The sequence below is a fragment of the Brachyistius frenatus genome, unplaced genomic scaffold (genome assembly GCF_029030835.1).
Source record: "Brachyistius frenatus isolate BFR_SWC_R1_liver_20210118 unplaced genomic scaffold, ASM2903083v1 Contig_478, whole genome shotgun sequence".
Lineage (NCBI taxonomy): Eukaryota > Metazoa > Chordata > Actinopteri > Embiotocidae > Brachyistius > Brachyistius frenatus.
Genome location: NW_027211077.1, coordinates 52,501 through 77,500, shown reverse-complemented (window position 1 = coordinate 77,500; position 25,000 = coordinate 52,501). Strand labels below are relative to the sequence as shown.

The 25,000-nt window shown below is 46.9% G+C and overlaps 1 protein-coding gene across 9 annotated transcripts in view; it reads left to right on the top strand.

The window, feature by feature from the left end:
• Positions 1-25,000, top strand: part of myt1la (myelin transcription factor 1-like, a) — a 58,244-nt gene that overhangs the window by 8,790 nt on the left and 24,454 nt on the right. For 5 of the 9 annotated variants that reach the window (XM_069687628.1, XM_069687632.1, XM_069687634.1 and 2 more), the window contains exons 2-10: positions 2,453-2,542; positions 3,283-3,337; positions 3,548-3,581; positions 7,735-7,797; positions 15,890-16,401; positions 17,559-18,201; positions 19,213-19,634; positions 21,463-21,597; positions 24,027-24,117. In XM_069687628.1, the coding sequence (XP_069543729.1) occupies positions 3,283-3,337; positions 3,548-3,581; positions 7,735-7,797; positions 15,890-16,401; positions 17,559-18,201; positions 19,213-19,634; positions 21,463-21,597; positions 24,027-24,117 (1,955 nt within the window). In that variant the 5' untranslated portion in view covers positions 2,453-2,542. The remainder of the gene's footprint in view (positions 1-2,452; positions 2,543-3,282; positions 3,338-3,547; positions 3,582-7,734; positions 7,798-15,889; positions 16,402-17,558; positions 18,202-19,212; positions 19,635-21,462; positions 21,598-24,026; positions 24,118-25,000) is intronic. The other 4 variants (XM_069687631.1, XM_069687635.1, XM_069687630.1 and 1 more) reach the window with 2 other exon arrangements.

The following is a 25,000-nucleotide window of genomic DNA, read 5'->3' as shown; positions in this document are numbered from 1 at the left end:
CATGTCGACCTCCAGAACCAGAACCAGAACCAGAACCAGAACCAGAACCAGGACAAGCCGCTCCAACTGTTCCATCACAGTAAAACAAGAAATGATTTAAATTATTTCTGGGGAACCCTTCAGACATGCAGAACCCGCTCAACGGTTCCACCGCTCTCAGTCGGTACTCCGTGGATATGAAATGGCCCGTAACCATAGCAACGGCACTGATGATTCAGCATCTGTTAGCAGGTAATTGTCCGGTGAAACTGAGCTGAGCAGGGGTCAAACTGAAACCTACAGATGCTGTAATAGTCGAAGATGTCTCCATGTAGACAATAATTGATAATTGTTTTGTGCATCATCATGGTTAGAAAATAATCAGAGCAATTTGAAAAATAACATCTCCTGTGGGAGGTGCTGTTCTAGCTTTGACCTGCAGGGGGCGCTGCAGCCAACAGGCTTCTGAACAGCTGGGACAATAGACTGAAAAGAAATGACACCGAAACAGAGCGAACATTTCTACACTTCTACAGCACAGTGTGCAGACCTTACATGACTTAGTGTGTGTGTGTGTGTGTGTGTGTGTGTGTGTGTGTGTGTGTGTGTGTGTGTGTGTGTGTGTGTGTGAGTGTGTGTGTGTGTGTGTGTGTGTGTGTGTGTGTGTGTGTGTGTGTGTGTGTGTGTGTGTGTGTGTGTGTGTGTGTGTGTGTGTGTGTGTGTGTGTGTGTGTGTGTGTGTGTGTGTGTGTGTGTCTGTATGTATGTGTGTGTGTGTGTGTGTGTGTGTGAGGGTACATGCCTGTATATCGGAGTGTGTCTTAGTGTAGGAGAGCTCTGCATCACACTGTAGCAGACAGCAGAGTGTTGGACTGAATACTAAACAGCAGGAAGCTCCTCTTCTCTTCACACAGCACCAATCCAGACATATAGGACACACACACACACACACACACACACACACACACACACACACACACACACACACACACACACACACACACACACACACACACACACACACACACACACACACACACACACACACACACACACACACACACACACACACACACACACACACACACACACACACACACACACACACACACACACACACACACACACACACACACACACACACACACACACACACACACACACACACACACACACACACACACACACACACACACACACACACACACACACACACACACACACACACACACACACACACACACACACACACACACACACACACACACACACACACACACACACACACACACACACACACACACACACACACACACACACACACACACACACACACACACACACACACACACACACACACACACACACACACACACACACACACACACACACACACACACACACACACACACACACACACACACACACACACACACACACACACACACACACACACACACACACACACACACACACACACACACACACACACACACACACACACACACACACACACACACACACACACACACACACACACACACACACACACACACACACACACACACACACACACACACACACACACACACACACACACACACACACACACACACACACACACACACACACACACACACACACACACACACACACACACACTAAGCGTGCAGCCCACTCAGTCATCTAGTTTCCAGGGATGTTGGAGGAATATCTTTGTTCCAGCTGATCTCTTCACAGCAGCGCCAGCGAAGATGTTTGATGTCGGTGCTTCTGAGCGTGCTCAGTAGAGTGGCGGCCTCAGATGCACCCGGCCTCGGTATGCAGAGAAACATAATGGGAGTCGGTTGAGAGTTCAGGCGAGGCTGTCCACAATTTACATTTATATTAAGGCTGCAAACCCCCGAGCTGCAGTGCAGCTGAGAGCTCAGCTCACGTCTTCGTCCTCTAACTTGGTTCGCTCACTTTCATGTTGCTGTTTGCGTGGAAGAGCTCGCAGCACGCTGGCAGCTCTCTGGTTCTTTCACACCAATGGACGTTTCTTTTGTTATTTACCATCTCAAAAAGTTATAAAATGTGTTCGTGTAGTTTTATTTGGATGGGATTTGTGTTGTATTAACATTTTAGTGGTGTCAGGGTTGTAGCAATAGTTTTAGCAGTGCAATAGGTTCTTTTCAAAATAAAAGCATGTTATTTGATCATGCTGAGTTTGCAATCTTTAAGTTTTTACATTCTGCTGCAGAAAAATGTCCATAAAGCATCTTCTCCTCCTTCAGGGACCAAACCTCCATGTTGCCGGCCTGATTATGTGTTTGCAGGTCAGAGAGTCTGAGTGTGAAACACCGAACTGACCGCATCAATCAAACTTCACATCTCCAGCCCTGATGATGTCATCAGAAGATCTTCGTTCATGGTTCTCTTCGTCTTTCTCAGAGAAACTTCAACACAACGGATGTTGTGTTTTGTTCCTGCAGGTCATGAGTCTGGAGGACGGCGTCTGAGTCTGTTGGGTAGAAACGTCTTCAGCTTCAGGTCCAGGTGTTCCCACAGCGAGCTGCAGCCAGGTACTAAACCGACACAACTACAACCGACCGACCGAAGAACTGGTGGAGCGTCTCGGCGACCTGTCGACGTTAGCTCGTAGCAACGCGACACATTCGGGACAACTTTTTCTAACGTGTTGATTTTTCGGCAGACGGACGAATGTTTTCTGATGTTGCTCATTTAGATTCAACTTCAACTCTTGCTGCTGTGGGTGTGTACAGGTTTCCTCCACATGGTCGGTATGGTTGCTATGGCATCAGTAGGTGGTTGCTTAGTTACAGAAAGTGGTTTCTAGGTGGTCGCTGGTTGGTTTTAAGTCTTTTTTTTTGCTGCTTTCACATCATCTGTGAGGCGAGATGACGACGGAAAAGATTTCCATATTCACCACCGCTAATGTTCATCATGTCGGGACGTGGACAGATTCTAGCTGTCGAAGCGGGTTGGTAATCAAGCATTTATGATTTTAGCACGAAAAAGCCAAAGTGTTTATTAATAGACTGGCTGAAGTGAGACGGCCATGTTGGCTTTCTTCTGCCTCTGTTCAGTGCCAAGTTTGATATATTGGAGATTTCAGAAAACGAACAGGATTTGAACGCGGCGCCGTTCAGGGTTCCAGCCGCTGCAGGAGGCCGTTAGCTGAAGGTTTTGTGTTTCCAGAGATTTGAGGAGTTCCAGCTGGTTTCACTGCCGCACAGCAAACACTCCTAATATCTGATATGAACCAAAACACGTCTTTCTAAACTCTCCTTTCCGTCTGCAGATGGAGGTGAATGCAGTTGAAAAACGCCATCGAACACGATCCAAAGGAGTCCGAGGTACGACTTCATCTGCCTGATTTCTATTGTTGATATATCAAAATAAGAAAAATGGAACTCAGAAATCATATATAAAATATTGGAACTGTAGTTGCCCCTCCTCATAACACCCGCCTGTGAACAGATAAATACTAATCTGAAGTAGATGTGTTGATCATCGTTGGCTCTCTGAACTTCTAACATTCACGTCTGTGTTGTTTGTCGGCGAAGCCTCCGTGGAAGCTGTAACGCAGGAGTTATTCAGGTAGGAAAACACACACTCAGCATTTTATTCCATCTTATTATTCTGATCGTCATCAAAGAATCTTCGGCTGCTAATAATCAGTTGTATATCTGTAGAAGTTGATCCATCCTGTCTCAGCTCGGAGACCACAGGGTTACATGTGCAGTGTGCTGGAGACGCTCCAGCTTCAGGTTAAATCAGGATTCCCTCAAACATCTGGATTTCCTGTTCAGACCAAAGAATCGACCGTCTCAGCTGGACTCAGAGGACGATGTCGCCCGAGACTCGGCCGGTCAGTCGGCAGATGGAGGTTTAAGAACAAAAGGAAGTCTTCTGACAGGACGGTCGTCTGGTACCAACCGTCCGCTGACAGGAGACGACCAGCTCTTCAGTTTGTCTTGAAGACATGAAGCTCTCTTGATAGTTGCTGTTTCTGCTTCTCAGTGGAGACTAAACTTCTCGAAACGACGGAACCGCTCCGGACAAAGAAGGAGAAACCTGAAGTCTGGAGATGACGGCGTGAATAAACCCGAAGCGACGGGCGGCTCCGTTCAACAGCGTCTTCATTTAGATGTTCCGCTGCAGCTGTTTACAGGAACTCACGTTCACGTCATCGTTCAGCTTTTAAAACGCTGCAACATCTCCGAAGATGCTTGAGAAGCCGTCAGTTCAGACGTTGCTGAGATGTTTTCACGTAAACTCGCAGGAAGTTTAAAAGGAGCTGCAGGTTTGAAATGTGGTGCTGAAGGTTCGGTCTGAACGGTCCTCTGGACCTGTAGGAGGTCAGGAGTTGGACCGACGGATGGATGCTGTCAGTTCCACCTTAAGATGACAGGAACATCGTATCCAGTCATTCTTCTTGTTTTGCGTCCTGACTGGAGGAACAGCAGCGAGCAGGTTCTTCTGCCTCTGAGGGACGGACGACTTTCTGCTTCACTTAATCTCATTTAGTAAAACTGACAAACATCGGCGTGTGCAGCAGATTATGTTTGGACCCGGTCTGATCCGGGTCGGCGCTCTACTGTAAACAACGTGTCCAACGTGTCCCGGGAGACCCGAGCGAAGGAGCACAAAACTCAGCCGGAATTTAAATGTTCCGGCCGGACGCTTCGAAGTCGCTCATCTCATGTCACAAACACGAGCTAAAACGTTTGTCTTTGTGGTGCGATGTGGCGGTTTGGACGGAAAAGACAAAAACAAACGGAGCTGTGAAATGAAACGTTCTTCCACGACTTCATTTGAATCGCTCAATGAAGACGTGACATCTGTCCGCTCAGTGGGAGGCGGAGCTTCAGATCACAGAGCAGCGACGAGCAGCTGTGGGATACGTCCGTCCACATCCGTCCGTCCACATCCGTCCACATCCATCCGTCCACATCCATCCGTCCGTCCACATCCATCCATCCACATCCGTCCGTCCACATCCGTCCATCCACATCTGTCCGTCCACATCCATCCGTCCATCCACATCCGTCCACATCCATCCGTCCGTCCGCATCCGTCTGTCCACATCCGTCCGTCCATGTCCGTCTGTCCACGGCCCGCTGATGTCCTCAATGTCCCCGTGACCTTTCCTCTGGCGCCGCCACTGGGACAAAAGTTCCACTGATGCAAAAGAAATGTCCAAATTTGATGGACACATTGTCGGGACAAATTCAATTCAATTTTCTTTATATGGCGCCAAATCACAACGTCAGATATTTCAGGGCGTTTAACAGTGAAGTCGTTACAACAGAAACCTCCAACAGAACCGGGCTCAGAGGAGGAGGACATCTTCCTCGACCGGTCGGGGTGAGAGGAGAGCAGAGAGAGAAAAGGACAGCATAGAGATCTAGATGCCAGAGCGCCTGCTATGTTTTGTGAAGTGAGCTGAAGCTCTAAAGGTGACTGAAGGTCCACCGGAGACAAAAGGTCCCGACAGGTAATATGGGTCATAAAGAAACGAGTGTCCATCGTTCTTCTGTACGTGGGACTCAACCTGCTTCCTGCTAAAGACACAAATCATTCAAACGACGCTCACAAATAGTTTTACTTTAAAGAATTAACGGTCGTCTCCATTAAACCACAAAAGTTCATATTCAGACGTTTTTGGTCTTAAAATCAATCTGTGAAATCCTTTCTGAAGAAAATGTTCCAAAAATATGACGTCAATGAAACCGTTCCAATAGTTCAGTTTCCCGTTAGCGACGCGTCAGAGTGACGTCATCAGTGATGTCATCAGTGATGTGTCGTAGCGATGACATCACACAAACGGTTTCTCAAAAAACACTTTGGAGTTTTAAGACTTCAGGTTAAATTTGACCATGTTGGTTTGAATCTGTATCTCACGCACGCACACACACACACACACACACACACACACACACACACACACACACACACACACACACACACACACACACACACACACACACACACACACACACACACACACACACACACACACACACACACACACACACACACACACTCGCTCACTGAGCTGAGCTGGGATCAATAATGTAAGGCTATCGGTCTCAGCTCCCACACTGATTGATGAGCTGCTTCACCTTGAACAAACCGCCTCCTCTTCCTCCTCCTCCTATTCTCCACCATTTGTTCTCCTTCTCCTGCGTTTCTCTCCTTCTCCTCGTCCTCCTCTTCCTCCTTTAAACTGTCATCTCTTCCTCCTTCTTCACCTCCTCTCTGTCTAGTTCTCCTCTCCTCCTGTGTCTTCTTCCAATTACTTCTATTTTCCATGCATTACCCGCCTTCGTCCTCTTTACCCTTCGTCCTTCTCCTCCTCCTCCTCCTCTGCCTCGTGATCTTCACCTCGGTCTTCGTGCAACTCTCGTTTTAGCCCGCAGTCACGGATGTATAGATCAGGTGATGGAGGGTGGGTGGAGGGTGGGAGGAGCTGTGCGGCGTGAGGTCAGAGGTCGTGGGTCCCTGAAGCCAGGCAGCGTGAGTTCCTGCCTGAGAGCTGCAGCAGCACCACCAGCACCACCAGCACCACCACCAGCAGCACCACCAGCACCACCAGCACCACCAGCACCACCACCAGCAGCACCACCATCACCAGCAGCAGCAGCACCACCACCAGCACCACCAGCACCACCACCAGCAGCACCACCATCACCAGCAGCAGCACCACCATCACCAGCAGCAGCACCACCACCAGCAGCACCACCAGCACCAGCAGCAGCACCACCATCACCAACACCACCACCACCAGCACCACCAGCACCACCACCACCACCAGCACCATCACCACCACCAGCAGCAGCACCACCATCACCATCAGCACCATCACCACCACCACCACCATCATCACCACCACCACCACCACCGCCACCAGCACCATCATCACCACCAGCACCATCACTGCCACCAGCACCACCAGCACCACCACCACCACCATCACCACCACCACCATCATCACCACAACCAGCACCACCAGCAACCCCACCAGCACCACCACCATCACCACCACCATCACCACCAGCTGCAGCAGCAGCGTGACTCAGACAGAAATCTGCAGCCACGATGCTCCAACAGGCTCCAGACAGAAGGAGCTGACGGAGATGAATTACAGCCGGATGAAAGTAACAGCGAGGGTTTATTCCTGTTCCTCACGGTTATGAACCCGGCAGACTGACAACAGGCCCGTTTAAACATGGAAAAGGCTGCGAAGTGAAAGAAACACAATCCCAGAAGTCCAGTTCAAGTAGGATCTCCCAGGTTTTTCCAGCAGTTTCCAGATGATTTCACATCTGTGGAGAGTCATTACATCTGCAGTCATTTACAGCAGAGACAGCGTGCCGCTGCATATTAACAGAGCGCGCTTGGATTTGATTGGCCAACATATTGCTGGTGGATGATGCCGTCATATTGAGCTGCAAGAAAACAAAAATAGTCGAGCGAGTTTCAACTTTTAGAGGACACTCGTCGGTGTCGGCCTTCCTGAAGATGAGTTCTTTCATCAGCGCTGTTGTCTGTCTGGAAACTACAGACAGGAAGTAAAGCAGCACCAGTCAGGCTGGATTCAAAGGACGAATTCAATGGTGAAGAATGTGGTAGAAACTTCTGACTTTTACATCCGTTATCTGGATGTTCCGAACAAAAAGAAACTTCCAGGTGATGGTGAAGAAGAATAAAAGTCTGTAGTTGTTCTGACTGTGTGTTTCCTCCTCAGCTGTCCGACTCCCGGCTGTGACGGCAGCGGCCATGTCAGCGGAAAGTACGCCAGACACCGCAGGTAGGAGCAGCACTTCAACATCTGTTCTGAAGCTGATATTTCATACATCTGTTCTGAAGCTGATATTTCATACATCTGTTCTGAAGTTCTTTGCGTGGTTAAATGACCCGTTGACTTTTAGCGGTTTGGTCCATTTTCTGTGTTTGAGGCAATTTTTTGATGTCGTCTGTGAAGTTGAGGTTTGACGACGTCCTCAAACCTGTACGGAGAGTCTGTTAATGAGAACACATCACCGGCTCAGCCACGGCAACACTTTAAAAGTATGAAATCTGTACCTGAAGAGACACTTTTCAAAACTTCATTTTGAACAACAAATTAAAAAACAAATTGAGTGCTGCAAACGCTGCAGTAAAATAACATTTAAATCACTAGATAAAGACATGAAACAAATTCCAGTGGAACAAGAAGCGAGTAAAACTAGAAGAAATGTTCCGTCATCAGCACCTAAAGTCGGGATTTCTGTTTCTTATTGATGTAAAAGCTACAATTTTAGGTGCAAAAAATGGTGAATTAGAAACATCAAATGAAGGAAATGAATCCTTCCTTCGTCTGTGTGAAACATTTCGATCATCACGCACAAACCTCAACTCAGTAAATGTAATATGATAACATTGGAAAACATTTGAATGATGAAACCTTTTCTTGGAGCCTCGGGGTTTGTCTTCGGTCTGCCGTCTCCCTCAGCTGCTGAGAAAACGAACCCCAGCGACGTTAAACGTTCCGTCACGGCTGCAGACGTCCGTCGGCTTCCGTTTCAGAGTTCGGCCTCTTCCACGAGGCTGCAGACAGAAAACCAGTCTGGTGGAGTGAAGTCACGCCGGCCGACATCTCCGTCACATTTGGAAATCAGGAATCACCAACAAAAGCAGCAGGCTTCTCCAGTTTTTTAACATTATTATATTCTTCCTATCAGGTGCTATAGTTTTAAAATCGCATTTTTCTGACAATAAGTAAAAACCTTGTAAATTATATAAAAGAACTGAAATATAAATGAAAGTGAGCGTACACCTGGTTTTTACTAAATACTACAACTTCATACCAAAGAATCTAAAATGGGAATAATGCAGAAAAGAACACTGAAGTATTTTTCATTATTCAGTTAAAATAAAGGAAATTGTATTTAACATCCATTATGAAATCAGATCCCTGGTTGAGGTCTTCACTGGTTATTTTGAAGTGTCTCTGTGGTATTTGAAGTGGAGTCTGTGTGCGTGTGTGCATGTGTGTGTGTGTGCGTGCGTGTGTGCGTGCGTGCGTGTGTCCGTGCGTGTGTGCGTGCGTGTGTGTGTGTGTGTGGGAGGGCCGCTGTGCACGGAAGATGCACGGCTGAGGACAGCGGCGGGTCGACATAATGAGAAGGGCTGGCAGGACGGAGACACAAAACTCAGAGACAAAACACACATCAGCGACGTGGTTTGAAACGTACTCGGTACTTCGGTTTGTTTTTGTTGCAGCAGAGAAGAAAAGAAATTCATATTTCATCATTCATTTATTTTAAATATAAAACACTAAAAAGCTTCTAATTGGTCAAAAACAAGTGGCAACCACTGTCAGCCGTGCCTATAGCTGTAACCTGACTGCACCACAGGCCTGTCAATCAAACAGACACGCCCCCAAAAACAGGTCTTCTTGAATCTTCTTTTCTAATGAATGAGGGATTATTTTCAGATGGACCTCCAGAAAACTAAGAAGAAGGAGTGACTTTAGCTAACAACACCGAGATAACTGATGGACACATTTTATTCACTTTGGATTTGATGAGAGAAGTTGAATGGGAGTCTATGGAGCCGGAGGCTTTTTGGAGCCGACCTCTAGTGGCACTCGCTGGTATTGCAGCTGAAGACACTTCTGGATCAGAACCATTTTACAGACCTGAAGATATGAACTCTTTTATATTCAGTCTGTAGTTTTATATCCAGTCTGTGTTTTATATTCAGTCTGTAGTTTTATATCCAGTCTGTGTTTTATATTCAGTCTATAGTTTTATAGTCAGTCTGTAGTTTTATAGTCAGTCTGTAGTTTTATATCCAGTCTGTAGTTTTATATCCAGTCTGTAGTTTTATATCCAGTCTGTAGTTTAATATCCAGTCTGTAGTTTTATATCCAGTCTGTAGTCTGTATAGTGGTGCATTTTGGAACCACTACCCTGTTGATTATTCGATAGTATGTCATAATTATGAGATCAGGCCCAAATTAATTTTTTTTCTGTGAATAAAAAGTGCTTCAGTACCGACCTCCAACCTCCACAAACTTTTTGACGTCATATTACTTCCTAATTTGCTCCTAATATGTAATTATTAGATGTTTCCACAGATGACTGCTGCTGTTGTTTATCTCAGGAGGACGATTACTTCAAGTTTTATTTTGAAAATCCCACCAGTATTGACCACAGAGGGCAGCAAACGTTTGGTGTGTTCAGACCCAACACGAAGCAAATTATTTTCTACGGAGCGATTACACTCAAAGTCGATGCAAAGACACGAATATCTGTAAATCAGAAGAGAAGCTGCTGCAACAGCAGTTTAAGGAGTGAATGCAGCACATCATGAATATGAGTACATGCTGTGCTGATGAACATCAGGATGGACTTTACATGCAGCTGGAGGCTCATGTGACTCCAGAAGGTTTTCATGGGAGTCGTTGGCGCTGAGAAGACCAGAAGACCAGAAGACCAGAAGACCAGAAGACCAGAAGACCACCGACCTTCTGTTGGACACCGAGACACAACACGTCTCTGAGATCGATGCCTCGGCAGCAGAGACGCCGGCGGAGCGACAGAGGGAGTTTAGGAGGAGATGGTCGGGTTCAGAGTCACCCTCCCTCCCTCCCTCCCTTCTCTCCCTCCCTCCCTCCTTCTCTCCTTCTCTCCCTCCCCCCCCTCCCTTCTTTCCCTCCCTCTCACTCTCCTTCCTCCCTCCCCTAGGTCTCTTTGTCCCCCCCACCCCCACCTCACACACACCACCACCACCAGCTCTCTTTTTCTCTGGAGGATGTCACCATGGCGACAGCACTGTGCGGATGCTGCAGTATGAGGACCAGGAGGGATGCAGCCTGTCTCCCATGGCAACCGCTAGTATAGGATGTGAACATCGTGTCGCCCACATTAACACCCCTCCCTCCCTCCCTCCCTCCCTTCTTCCCTCCCGTTGCTGCCACCACCCAGCCTCTTATATATATCCCCACCGCCACCTTTGGCGCCAAAAGCGTTGCCACGGTGATGAGCGCGGGCATGTTTGCGGGTGCAACGATCCCACCAAACCAAACATACCGAGATTTATTTATCACACTGCAGCTGATATTCACACACAAACATGTTTCACATGAATATTTAAAATAGCAAACTAAACATTTAAATAATTAATAAAGACATAAATAGTTTATAAGAAAATGTGAACAAATATTAAAATATTAGTCTCACCTCATTGGTTAATAATGATTATACTGCAGTCATAGTAAATAACCAGCTCTGATTGGCTAACAGATGTTGGCCTCTGGTCTAAATAAACGCTCAAAGTAGACTATATTAAACTGCAGGTAACCGTAGCAACAGCAGTGATGCTTCGGGTTCATGTATTGCAGGTGAACGACAACCTGTCTCCACGTAGAGACAAGATCTCCCAGGTGTCCTCATAGAGACAAACAAGGACCATAGATGTCCTCATGGAGATAATGATGAACATCTGGGTGTGTTCCTAAGACAGTAAAGGACTCCAGGTGTCTTCATAGCTGCAAAAATGGACTGCAGTTGTTGTCATGGTGACAATAATGGACCCCAGGTGTCCAGAAAGAGACAATAATGGACCGCAGGTGTCCAGAAAGAGACAATAATGGACCACAGGACTGCACTTAAGGCAGAATAATGGCCAACCAGCATCTGTAGAAGCTGATGTTTCAGTTGGTGATAATGAAACAGTGTTCAGACCGTCACTGAGCTGCACATCTTCATATTGATTCATATTCATTATTATAATCAGCTGTAATGCATCAAACCAGACTGCAGCAGCCCGTCAGTCTGAAGAGAGGCTGAACCCCCCCCCCCCACTCCACATAATTACCATGCGTAGTCTCTCGCCCTTGTCTGCGGCGTTCCCTCGTTTCTGATCTACTTTAATTACCACTGGAATTTTAATTGGCGGGAGGCAGCAAGGTGGCCGAGGTCACACACACACACACACACACACACACACACACACACACACACACACACACACACACACACACACACACACACACACACACACACACACACACACACACACACACACACACACACACACACACACACACACACACACACACACACACACACACACACACACACACATGCACTGACACAGAGAGGAAGGCTGGCAGGCTGTAAAGTAGGAGATGGAGGGATCATTTGAGGAGACGGTTGTTATCAGGGAGGAAAAACTGCAGAGTTACAGAATGAAACGAGTGAATCTCTGTTCTCCGTCTGTCGATGTTTTTAAAGATTAATCACAAATAATACAGCTGCTCAGATTATTATGAAACCTGCTGGAGGAGGATCGGAGTCACAGGGCAGGAACACAAATTATTTTTAACTTTCATCAACGTTGTGAGATGGAACATTAGACTAAAAGCAGTACATCTAACAATCCAGTAGATGGCAGTAAAGTTCACTACAAAATAATAGACTGTCTATAAAAATGGATTTCCAGGTCAAGTGAGGACAATGTGGCAGTGCTATGAACTGCAATACCACAGAGGCCCACTAGAGGCTGGCTCCAAAACCTCATCTGCAAAACTGCATCAACCATCAGTGATGTCATCATCCATCAGTGATGTCATCAACCATCAGTGATGTCATCGTTGGTTTGTGAACGTTATGAAGCCTCCAGTTCAGATTCTGTCCGTCACCATCTTTGCTAGTTCGGAGCAGTTTGGAGCAGGAAGTGACCATATTTGGACGAGCTGGGGGAGGAGCCAGCGGTGGATCTGACCGATCTGATTGGAAACATGACGATACTACGTCCCGCCCACCGATAGCTGTAACCTGACTGCACCGCAGGCCTGTCAATCAAACAGACACGCCCCCAAAAACAGGTCTTCTTGAATCTTCTTTTCTAATGAATGAGGGATTATTTTCAGATGGACCTCCAGAAAACTAATAAGAAGGAGTGACTTTAGCTAACAACACCGAGAGAACTGATGGACACATTTTATTCACTTTGGATTTGATGACAGAAGTTGAATGGGAGTCTATGGAGCCGGAGGCTTTTTGGAGCCGACCTCTAGTGGCACTCGCTGGTATTGCAGCTGAAGACACTTCTGGATCGGAACCATTTTACAGACCTGAAGATATGAACTCTTTTATATCCAGTCTGTAGTTTTATATCCAGTCTGTAATTTAATATCCAGTCTGTAGTTTTATAGTCAGTCTGTAGTTTTATATTCAGTCTGTAGTTTTATATCCAGTCTGTAATTGTATATCTGGTCTGTAGTTTTATATTCAGTCTGTAGTTTTATATCCAGTCTGTAGTTTTATAGCCAGTCTGTAGTTTAATATCCAGTCTATAGTTTAATATCCAGTCTGTAGTTGTATATCCAGTCTGTGTTTTATATCCAGTCTGTAGTTGTATATCCAGTCTGTGTTTTATATCCAGTCTGTGTTTTATATCCAGTCTGTGTTTTATATCCAGTCTGTAGTTTTATATCCAGTCTGTAGTTTTATATCCAGTCTGTAGTTTTATATCCAGTCTGTAGTTTTATATTCAGTCTGTAGTTTTATACTCAGTCTGTAGTTTTATATCAAGTCTGTACTTTTATATCCAGTCTGTAATTTTATATCCAGTCTGTAGTTTTATAGTAAGTGTGTAGTTTTATATCCAGTCTGTTTTATATCCAGTCTGTAGTTTTATATCCAGTCTGCAGTTTAATATCCAGTCTGTAGTTTTATATCCAGCTTGTAGTTTTATTTCCAGTCTGTAGTTTAATATCCAGTCTGTAGTTTTATATCCAGTCTGTAGTTTTATATCCAGTCTGTAGTTTTATATCCAGTCTGTAGTTTTATATCCAGTCTGTAGTTTTATATCCAGTCTGTAGTTTTATATCCAGTCTGTAGTTTTATATCCAGTCTGCAGTTTAATATCCAGTCTGTAGTTTTATATCCAGCTTGTAGTTTTATATCCAGTCTGTAGTTTAATATCCAGTCTGTAGTTTTATATCCAGTCTGTAGTTTTATATCCAGTCTGTAGTTTTATATCCAGCCTGTAGTTTTATATTCAGTCTGTAGTTTAATATCCAGTCTTTAGTTTTATATCCAGTCTGTAGTTTTATATTCAGTCTGTAGTTTTATTTCCAGTCTGTAGTTTTATATTCAGTCTGTAGTTTTATATCCAGTCTGTAGTTTTATATCCAGTCTGTAGTTTTATATCCAGTCTGTAGTTTTATATCCAGTCTGTAGTTTTATATCCAGTCTGTATTTTTATATCCAGCCTGTAGTTTTATATCCAGTCTGTAGTTTTATATTCAGTCTGTAGTTTTATATCCAGTCTGTAGTTTTATATTCATTCTGTAGTTTTATATCTAGTCTGTAGTTTTATATCCAGTCTGTAGTTTTATATTCATTCTGTAGTTTTATATCTAGTCTGTAGTTTTATATCCAGTCTGTAGTTTTATATCCAGTCTGTGTTGACAACGTTGATGGACACGTTTACATCATTAAAGAGAACAAAGGCTTTGTTTATATTATTGTTTATATTTGTTCAATGAACCCACAGTGGTTTGTGTCAGCACCACCTCCTCCTCCTTCTCCACCTCGTCCTCCACCTTCTCCACCTCCTCCTACTCCACCTCCTCCTCCCCTCATCCTCCTCCCCCGCCCCTCCTCTTCCCCACTTCCTCCTCCCCTCTTCTTTCTCCCCACTACCTCTTCCACCTCCTCCTCCTCCACCACCTCCTCCTCCTTCTCCACCTCGTCCTCCACCTTCTCCACCTCCTCCTCCTCCCCACTCTCTCCTCCACCACCTCCTCCTCCCCACCTCCTCCTCTACCATCCTCTTTCATATGGAAATTGACTAATTGATTTCCTAAAATCGGCATTAAAGCCGTGTATAATTGTGCTCGCTGTTTTGGAGCAATTAAAGCAGAATTTTCCCAACAGTTAATGACTATTATGGGATTTGCATAATTGAGGCCCCGGTTGAATAAGCTTTGTTTTTCTTTTTCCTCCTCAGTCAGAGCTCTCTGTGAAAATCCTCTTCACACATGAACCGCAGCGCAGGGACTCGCAGCTCGCTGACCTTTGACCCTCACAAGACCCTCATGATTCACGTGTCCTCACACAGAAAAAACCTCTGACTCAGCAGAACATTCATTTACTTGTTGCAAGCAGATCGCATGTAGTAATAAACATGTTGTAAAGACCGTTGTGAATATTAAATATGATGTTACAATCGTGATAATAACCAGATTTGTTTGAATAGTTTCTTGTCGTCGGATGGGAAGGAGACCCCTTTCATTTCTATCTAGATATCTAGACGGGTCGGTGTGTGTTCTGGTTCTGACGGGTCGGTGTGTGTTCTGGTTCTGACTGTGTGTGTTCTGGTTCTGACGGGTCGGTGTGTTCTGGTTCTGTCGGGTCAGTGTGTGTTCTGGTTCTGACTGTGTGTGTTCTGGTTCTGACGGGTCGGTGTGTGTTCTGGTTCTGACCATGTGTGTTCTGGTTCTGACGGGTCGGTGTGTGTTCTGGTTCTGACCGTGTGTGTTTTGGTTCTGACGGGTCGGTGTGTGTTCTGGTTCTGACCGTGTGTGTTCTGGTTCTGACGGGTCGGTGTGTGTTCTGGTTCTGACTGTGTGTTCTGGTTCTGACGGGGTGTGTGTTCTGGTGTGTGTGTGTGTTCTGGTTCTGACCGTGTGTGTGTTCTGGTTCTGACTGTGTGTTCGGTGTGTGTTGTGTGTTCTGACCGTGTGTGTTCTGGTTCTGACGGGTCGGTGTGTGTTCTGGTTCTGACCGTGTGTGTTTTGGTTCTGACGGGTCGGTGTGTGTTCTGGTTCTGACCGTGTGTGTTCTGGTTCTGACGGGTCGGTGTGTGTTCTGGTTCTGACCGTGTGTGTTCTGTCCACGCAGCGTCTACGGATGTCCGCTGGCCAAGAAGAGGAAGGCTCTGGAAAAACAACCGCTGGAGCCCGCTGCCAAGAGGAGGCCTTTCCTCACCTCCTGCCCGGGTGAGGAGGAGGAGGAGGAGGATGGAGGCTCTTACATCAGCTTCCAAAACGAAGCCATGGAGGTGGGGCATGAAGGGAAGGAGCAGGGGGAGGTAGTGGAGGAGGACGAAGAGGAGGAGGACGGGGAAAGAGAAGGAGACGAGGGGGAGGACGGGGAGGTGGAGGACGAGTTCTCGGAGGACAACGAGGAGCAAGAGGAGGACGAAGAAGAGGAGGAGGAGGAGATAGAGGTGGGGAGGGTGGACGCAGCGATGGGGGGTGAGCAGGCGGAGGAGGAGGAGGAGGAGGAGGAGGGGCTAGACGAGGAGGAGGAAGAAGTGGATGACGGCGATGATGAGGAGGAGCAGGAGGACGAGGCCGAGGAGGATGAACAGGAAGAGGAGGAGGAAGAAGAGGAGCAGAGTCGTCAGCAGGGTGAGTTCACTGCTTCCTCCTTTCAGACAGCTGGAACTAGTTTGTAGGAGAAACTTGTGATGTTGTGAGACTTCTTCCACATGTTCAACACAACAAACAGAAACACAACAAACACATTTCTGTTGTGTTTCTGTTTGTCAGATAATTGAGGCTTCAGATCAAAACCAATATCCATCCAAAGGAATGGTCACGTTTAAGAAGTAAACTCTGTTAATTCTGGCTCATCACATGACCGCGACCATATTTGGTGACTCATCAGATTCTGAGACTTCATGAAATATTACACTGCGTTCAGATGATGTCGTGTTCACCGTGTAGAGACGTTAGCTTGTAAACTGTTAGCCTCTGAGGCTTCTAGACGCCCGCCACGTTGTGTTTTTACGACTGTAACAAGAACAAGATGAGAACTGAAGCGAACCACCTGCCTCTCACAAGCCGGCAGTCGTGTCATTATGAAATGCAGAATCTGTTCTGCGTTCCTTGTGTGGCTGAGTGACCGTAGGACTGGAGGTTCTGGGTCAAACTCAGGTCCAGTCTTTGCTGCAGTTTGCCTCTGCAGTATCAGAGGACTGAGAGCTGCTGAGGCGAGTCTCTGGTAGACCAGATGCCCCCCCCCTCTTGTCCTCAATCGCTTCTGACAGCGCTTCACGAATAATCGTGAGAGGAGCTGTGCTGAGTTATTAGCCCCCCCCCGTCTCGGCGGACGTGTCACATGTGCTCTGCCTCGGTTTCTCCTCCTGAGGATATTTATGGCTCCTGAATCGGAGCACCTCACACGCCTCCCTTTGAATTTCTCTGCTCTCATTCGTCGTCTCTGTCCCCAAAACCCACAGCGAGCTCGGCGGCGCTGCAGCTCTGGTTGTAGGTTTTTTGTGAGTAAACAGTGGATGATAATTGGGAGGGATGCAGATAATATATTCAGAGATATATGAGAAAAAACTGGCTTCATCAGCATCGCTGAGACGATTAGAGGCAGTAAAAGCTTCATCTCCACGACTGTGACTCCATAAATGAACAGATAGTCGTATTATCTGCAGAATGAATCCTCTCCTCTTTGATTTGAGCTGTTCACGTCGTCGACAGTAGAACACAGAAGGAGACTCTGCTGACGCTCAAACAATGTAAAGCCAGCGAGGTTTGTCTCTTTTCTTTCCCAGCAGAGAACCACTACAAACCCGGCGGACAATCAAAGCTCGTTCCCATTCAGAAGGACGACAACAACAACAGCTGCGCCATCAGCGCCGTTACCGGTACCGGCACCGGAGAGGACTACGAGAACTACGACGAGCTGGTTGCCAAGTCGCTGCTCAACCTGGGCAAGATCGCCGAGGACGCCGCCTACCAGGCCATGACGGAGTCGGAGATGAACAGCAACTCGTCCAACAGCGGCGGGGAGGACGAGGACGAGGACGAGTACGACGGCAGCGAGCAGGGCGACAGGAAGGGCGAGCTGAGCGTGGACCTGGACAGCGACGTGGTCCGAGAGACGGTGGACTCCCTGAAGCTGCTGGCGCAGGGTCACGGCGCCATGCTGCCCGAGGACGGATACCCGGAGGGCGCCATGCTGGACGATGGCGGCCACGCCAACGGGCGGCCCTGCCTCGGGGTCAGAGGTCAGGCGGAGGAGAGCGAGGAGGAGGTGTGTCTCAGCAGTCTGGAGTGTCTGAGGAACCAGTGCTTCGATCTGGCTCGCAAGCTGAGCGACACGCAGCCGTCCGACCACCCCGCCCTCCACGCCCTCCACCACCAACTCCAGCTGCAGAACCCCGCTGACCATCAGATGCTGCACCACCTGAGCAGGTACCACAGCCCACAGAAAGAGGGCGCTGTTCTTCTGAAAGAACGAGAAAATGACTGCCAACATGTGTTGTTGTTCAAGCGTGTGTGTGTGTGTGTGTGGGGGGGGGGGTAGAGGGGTTAAGGGGGGGGGCATTTCAAGGCAAAACAGTATGGACATACAGAAGACTCGCTAACGACGTAAACTCGAACTCAACAAATAGCATCAAACTTTAAAAACCTTCTTCGGACCAAACAGAGGAATGTTTTCTCTGCTTCGCTCTCTAATGACGGTGTGCAGCTGTGTCAGACTGATGATCTGCTCGCTACCTGCAGAGTTTGACTGCACCTCATCTTCGTTTATTTTTCGGGGGGAGTTAGTTCGTTTTGTGATGGCGGTAGACATGTCTGCATGTTTCTGCTGTCCGCTGCGAAGCATCTAATCAATGCTGCACACGTCTTACCAGCGTCTGGTGGCAACATGCTCTTCTGTTGCTTTTGTTGTTTAATGGCAGTCGACAAACAGCTTTGATGTGCATGAACTCCACCTTTTGGTGGCTGTAACACATCACAACTAGGAAAACAAGGGAAATTGGACAAGACGTTAATCATACAAACAATTAGATTATTTATTGATAACTACTTGAAAATCCAGACCCACTGCTAGTAGAAATGAACACGGGCACTAACAGCACCGCTGGCAGAGAAGCATAAAGTATTTAGATTAGGAAAAACTAAAAAATACACAATTTTAAAGCGCTCCATTACGAACATTAATGTCACCGAGTCGTTTTTTGGAACATTATTACGGTGTTTATTCGTTAGAATCATTTTAATGGTGATGGAGGTGGAGCGCTCCAAGAACCTCTTTCTCCATCTTGTTCAAACATAGCTTCAGTTTTCTATCTCGTCTGTTGTTGATAGACCGTCCTGGTAATTTATCTTATTAACCTGCTGCATGACAGAACAGATTCTGACCTGTAACCGCCTGACGAACCAGACCGCCCCGTGTCCTCCTTCTTTCCTACCTCTCAGATACGACAGCTGCCAGCAGGGGGCACAGGAGGAGCACAGGGCTCTGGAGCGCAGCTACTCCGACATGGTGAACTTGATGAAGCTGGAGGAGCAGCTGAGCCCGGCGTCCCGCGGCTACCCGACCAGCTGCAGCCAGGAGGGCGACGAGGACACCACGTCGGTGGCCTCCGACCGCTCCGACGAGACCTTCGACATGGCCAAGGGAAACCTGTCGCTGCTGGAGAAGGCCATCGCCCTGGAATCGGAGAGGGCGAAGGTCATGAGGGACCGGATGGCCTCGGAGCACGCGATGCCCCGCCGGGATCACCACCACCATCACCACCGTGGCCACGGCGAGCACAGCCCGAGGCTGAGCAGCAGCGCCGAGGAGCGCAGGTCCAGGATGCAGCACGACGGGTTGAAGAGGGCGTACTACCCTAAAGGTAGGCAGCACCGACCACACTGACCCTCACCGGGCCGACATCCATCTGCACTCAGCACCGCTGCAACACGGCAGCATGGAGGCTCATTTTACACCGTCACACACGTCGGACACTGATGGAGAATCGGAGAAGTCTAAAGGTCTCCTGAGCAGTTTAGCAACAACGAATGATCTGAAGGTACGAAGGTTTTAACAGCTGCTGCTGTTGGAGCTCAAACGTTCCACATTTAAATGAACTCATCTAGTTTTGTCCACGGTGCTTCTCCATCCACACCGTCCACACCAATGTTTCACATCTGGGAAGAAGAAACGGTTTCCAGGAGTTTTTTTTGTTTTGCTGAGCCAGGACTATTTTTACCGCGAAGCAGATTTAGTTCAGTCAGTCCTCTGTAGCTCCACACCATCAAACCACATCAGTAAACACAGCAGCGGCTCAACAACCATCATGGTTTCTGCCAGCTCCAGATCACCTTCTCACTTCACGTTTAACCGGATCCATCTTTTACGCCAGAAATCTGACCCCGGGTCAGCAGGGAGGAGGTTTATCTGACTTGTTATAACCCTCGATGCTGCAGCAGCTGCAGGCTATCGGTGCTGTAGCAGCAAAGAAACAGATAACTGTAACTTTAACGTCGGCCTTCCTCCTCCCCGGCTGGAACATCTCTGGATGGAATGAGTTTTCTGACCCCTGGGCTCTTTAAACCTGTTAAAGCCCCATTATGTTATTTCACATGAAGTAATGGCCACTCATTTTCTGCTTTCAGGAATAACACACTTTTTTTTTCTTTTTTTTTTTTTTTTTGCAGATGCATGGTTTTCCACTGACAGCAGTTTATGTTGTTAAAATAGGCCGGTGTGGGAACATCAGACGGCCGGCTTGTCAGGCATGAGTAATGGCAATCTGCACGGCCCGTTAGGAGAGCAGATCTCATCTGTGGGACGCTATCTGCGGCCTATTTCTCTAAATCCACTCCGATTCATCCCAGCAGCACTGGGAGGGAGTCGGCGCTGTGCAGTTATCGTCCTCACAACACATTCAGACGGGCTTCGGACCGCTTCATTAGCACACAGCACGCTTCTGTCGACCCGTCGGATGGCGTTAGTGGACAGGAAGTCTTTCATCAGGACGCCTGAGTCTGTATGAAAATGGACAACGTCTTCAGGTCTAAAAAGTGAAGCCAATGTAGAAATGCCTTAAAGTGCAGTACCACTGGGGGCCACTAGGGGCTGGCGCCAATAGACTCCCATTCAAACAGTATAGTGAAGTATAGTATCATTTGTGATCGATATACAGAAATAATACACTCTTATTTTGAAAGGATAGATTTTAGTTACATTAAAGAAACTGCTTTGTTTCCTGATGGTTTTCATCTTTTAAGAGTTTTCACTCAAAGTCAGATTTTTTCGTAGACAAACGAAGGTTACATTTTCGTGTTCCTGAGCCCAAACTTTGTTTGATGGAAATCATAACATTTCTGACATTTTGCTGCCTAAAAAGAAACGTTTGACCCCTTAAATCTGTCTGTTTAATCACATTTGGACCACAGACTGTAAATAAAAATGGTCACAAAAATGCCCAAAACTGCATTACCACTGAGGTCCACTAGGGGCTGGCTCCAAAAAAAACAGTCAGATTGCCCTGAACGTAGCTGCTAGCTATCTCTGTTGTAAGATGATGCAACCCTTTGCCTTGCTAAACAACTCCACCACAGAACCAAGCTTCCAGCCACAGAAGGACCAGAACTGCTTCACAAACTGAGCGGACACTGAGACGCTGGTCACTTGTGGACTCATCATCTCCTTCGTCTCATTTTCTCGTCCCTTCCCAGACTCCTCCAGAGGGGATAAGAAGGAGAGCAAGTGTCCGACGCCGGGCTGCGACGGCACCGGTCACGTGACGGGTCTGTACCCGCATCACCGCAGCCTGTCCGGGTGTCCCCACAAAGACCGAGTCCCGCCGGAGAGTAGGTCCCTCTGCTCGGATGTTATCACTGAAAACGCACCCTGCTTTAAAAACCAAGACAATCAGAGTCCGACAAGTCATTTCAGCGAGAACAGAACTCTGACGTCGGGGGTTTAATTTCACGATTATTCCTAGGAGGCGGAGCCTCCGTGGAGGCAGAAATCATCTTATTGGCCGAGTTAAACCTCAGAACATTCTCTGTGCTCGACTACATTAACCAGCAAAACTGGAAAATACCAGTTATACAGCAAAGAAGGAACAAAATTCAACATAAAGCCCGACTGATGATATTAGGGAGTAATTGATATGCTATCTAATATTCTAATACTGTATATACACCGTATACAAACATTTATTTTCTGAAATGATGCCTCAAATGTAATTTAATGATTATAAATAACTACAAAGAAAATAACAGTTTCTGATTTTACCCTGAACTAATGTTTTCTGTATTAAGTTCTCTAAATAAAAGTTAACATACGCTGAGACGGTTGTATCAGGCCATATTCAGATATCCACCGCTGAAGTATGAACAGATCAGAGGCAAAACGTCTGCAAAACCACCATCGCCACTGAATGACATTAAAATAAAATCCATTATTAACTATGTAAATTCAGCAAATCGCTGTTTGTGTGCATCTGGTTTCACCTCCTGAAAACCTGCAACAGATGTGTAACACAATGAAAATAACTCATTCCAGGTAGTAACAACCTGAGTGCGACTATAAAATTAGAAATGAGGGTAACTAATCCAGTAAAAGGTTTAACTCAGCCAATCAGAGTATTTCTGCCTGAGACCTCGATGTCTGACAGCTGATTAGGAGCCGACAACACGAACACTGAGGACAATAAAATGTCCTGGCTGCTTCACAGTAACTGTAAGTCGGTGTTTGGGGTTGTGAGACTTGGATTGAAGAGATTTAAATGACTTGTTGGATGGACTGTGGCAGAGAGCCAGACTGTCGGGCATGTTGGCCGTCCTCCGTCATGCATCTGTCCTGCATGACTGCGTCTGTGTTGTTGTGCTGGACGTGTTCGATGCGCTTTGACTCGGCCGGACGACGACAGGTTAATATTGATTAATGTGTCGTTAAGGTTCCTGATCAATGAAAGTCTTCTAGTCTCAAAATGATTGAAATGATGGACTCACTCAGGACGAAGCTGTTTCTGTTATCAGTTGGTCTCGTGTTTCCTGCGGCACCGGACAGACTTTTTCTTTTGGTTTCCTCCTTTTGGTTTCCTCCTTTTGGTTTCCTTTCTCCTCCTTCACCTGTTGCTGGTCTTGTGTGTTGCTGCCATTGAACTGCATGATGCTGCATGAGAACACGTATGAACATCCCAACCTGCTTCCTCCTGCCAGCGACCTCAGATCAGCTGGAGGAGACGTTCGGTGTCTCACCTGTAAATTACAACAGAACGGAAAACAAATCCATCAGCAACAATACTCACAATACTGCAGCGGCTTTTTCAAAGACTTACGATGCAACTAAAAAAGTTTGATGTTATATTTATTTTTTTCTGAACTTAAATAACTATCAAAGTAAAAAAAAATTATTAAAGAGTAGTTTTACAAAACATAACTGATAACTACGGATTTGCAGAATTCTCAATTTAATATCATTTTGACCCTCCAAACAAATGATATTTACCATATTTAGGATGTCACAACCTTTCTCAAAGTTCCCAGAGGACAGTTTATAGTTTTAAGTAACACATCCAGCCGTAACCTTTTAACAAATGGGAGGATGGTTTGAAAATACTTCATTAAATGATGGAATACGTTGCAGAGCTGCAAAACTTACTGAAGTAAAGAATGCACATCTTAAATAGAAAATATCATGCAGAGTGCAATTAGGTAAAATATGAATAATAAATGTTCTTGCAACAGACAGAACAAAAGTGTAGATGTTGGACATGTCGCTAAAGCATAACAAACATATGTGGACATGTAATATTGCTGTAACATAATAAACAGGAAGAAGAAACCACGTTTATCATCAGAGAACGACCGACTTCTGCATCATCTCATCAAACGTCATGAAGTGACCTCTGATCGAAAAGGAAAACCAGATTGTGTTTCTGCAGCAGGAAAGGATTACACGGGTCACATGACTGCAGACAGAGAGCCGATCAGAGCCGATCAAAAAGGAAACACGTTTAGTTTTGTGTTCAAATGTTTTCTGTAGTTCGGAACCTGAAACTGAGGCGGTTCACAATTAAGCTAAATTATGTTCACTTCCCGCTGCCGACACACTTCCTGTCTCCGTCTGACGCCACAATGAATGTGTTGTTGCTCATGTGGTGAGTTTTTTTGTCCCGTTAGCGTGTGCGTGTGCAGCCATGATGTATGCATGTCTAACCGTCGAGCTGATAACTCTGCTGTCTGCTCCTAACCCTCGCTGTCTCTCTCACCTCTCCTGTCTGTCAAAGTCCTTGCCATGTATGAAAATGTGTTAAAGTGCCCGACTCCTGGCTGCACTGGACGGGGTCATGTCAATAGCAACAGGAACTCACACCGCAGGTGAGTGGGCGGCCCCCGCCGGGCTGCTGTCAGCTGATCCTCGGCCATGTGAATGTCTCCAATGTGTTGCACAAACACTGAGTGCTGCTGTTGTTAGAGTAGGAACGCCCACAGGCTCCTCCCACATACCTACACCAGGCCTGCTAGATTCAGGCTCCTCCCACATACCTACACCGGGCCTGCTAGATTCAGGCTCCTCCCACATACCTACACCGGGCCTGCTAGGTTGAGGCTCCTCCCACATACCTACACCGGGCCTGCTAGGTTGAGGCTCCTCCCACAGACCTACACCGGGCCTGCTAGATTCAGGCTCCTCCCACAGACCTACACCGGGCCTGCTAGGTTCAGGCTCCTCCCACAGACCTACACCGGGCCTGCTAGGTTCAGGCTCCTCCCACAGATCTAAAGGTGTGTCTGCAGCACATCAGCTGTTTAACAGGCGTAGCACACACACACACACACACACACACACACACACACACACACACACACACACACACACACACACACACACACACACACACACACACACACACACACACACACACACACACACACACACACACACACACACACACACACACACACACCACACACACACAGACACACATTTTTGAATTATGTAAAATGATCAAGGTTGGAGCTCATTTTCTCTCATATGTAGACTCCACATCACACACTGTTTTAAGCACGAACAAATTAGCTCACAGATAGCAGCACGTGCGCTGGCACGCGCGCACACACACACACACACACACACACACACACACACACACACACACACACACACACACACTCACTCACTCACTTTCACTCTCTTACACACACACACACACACACACACACACACACACACACACACACACACACACACACACACACA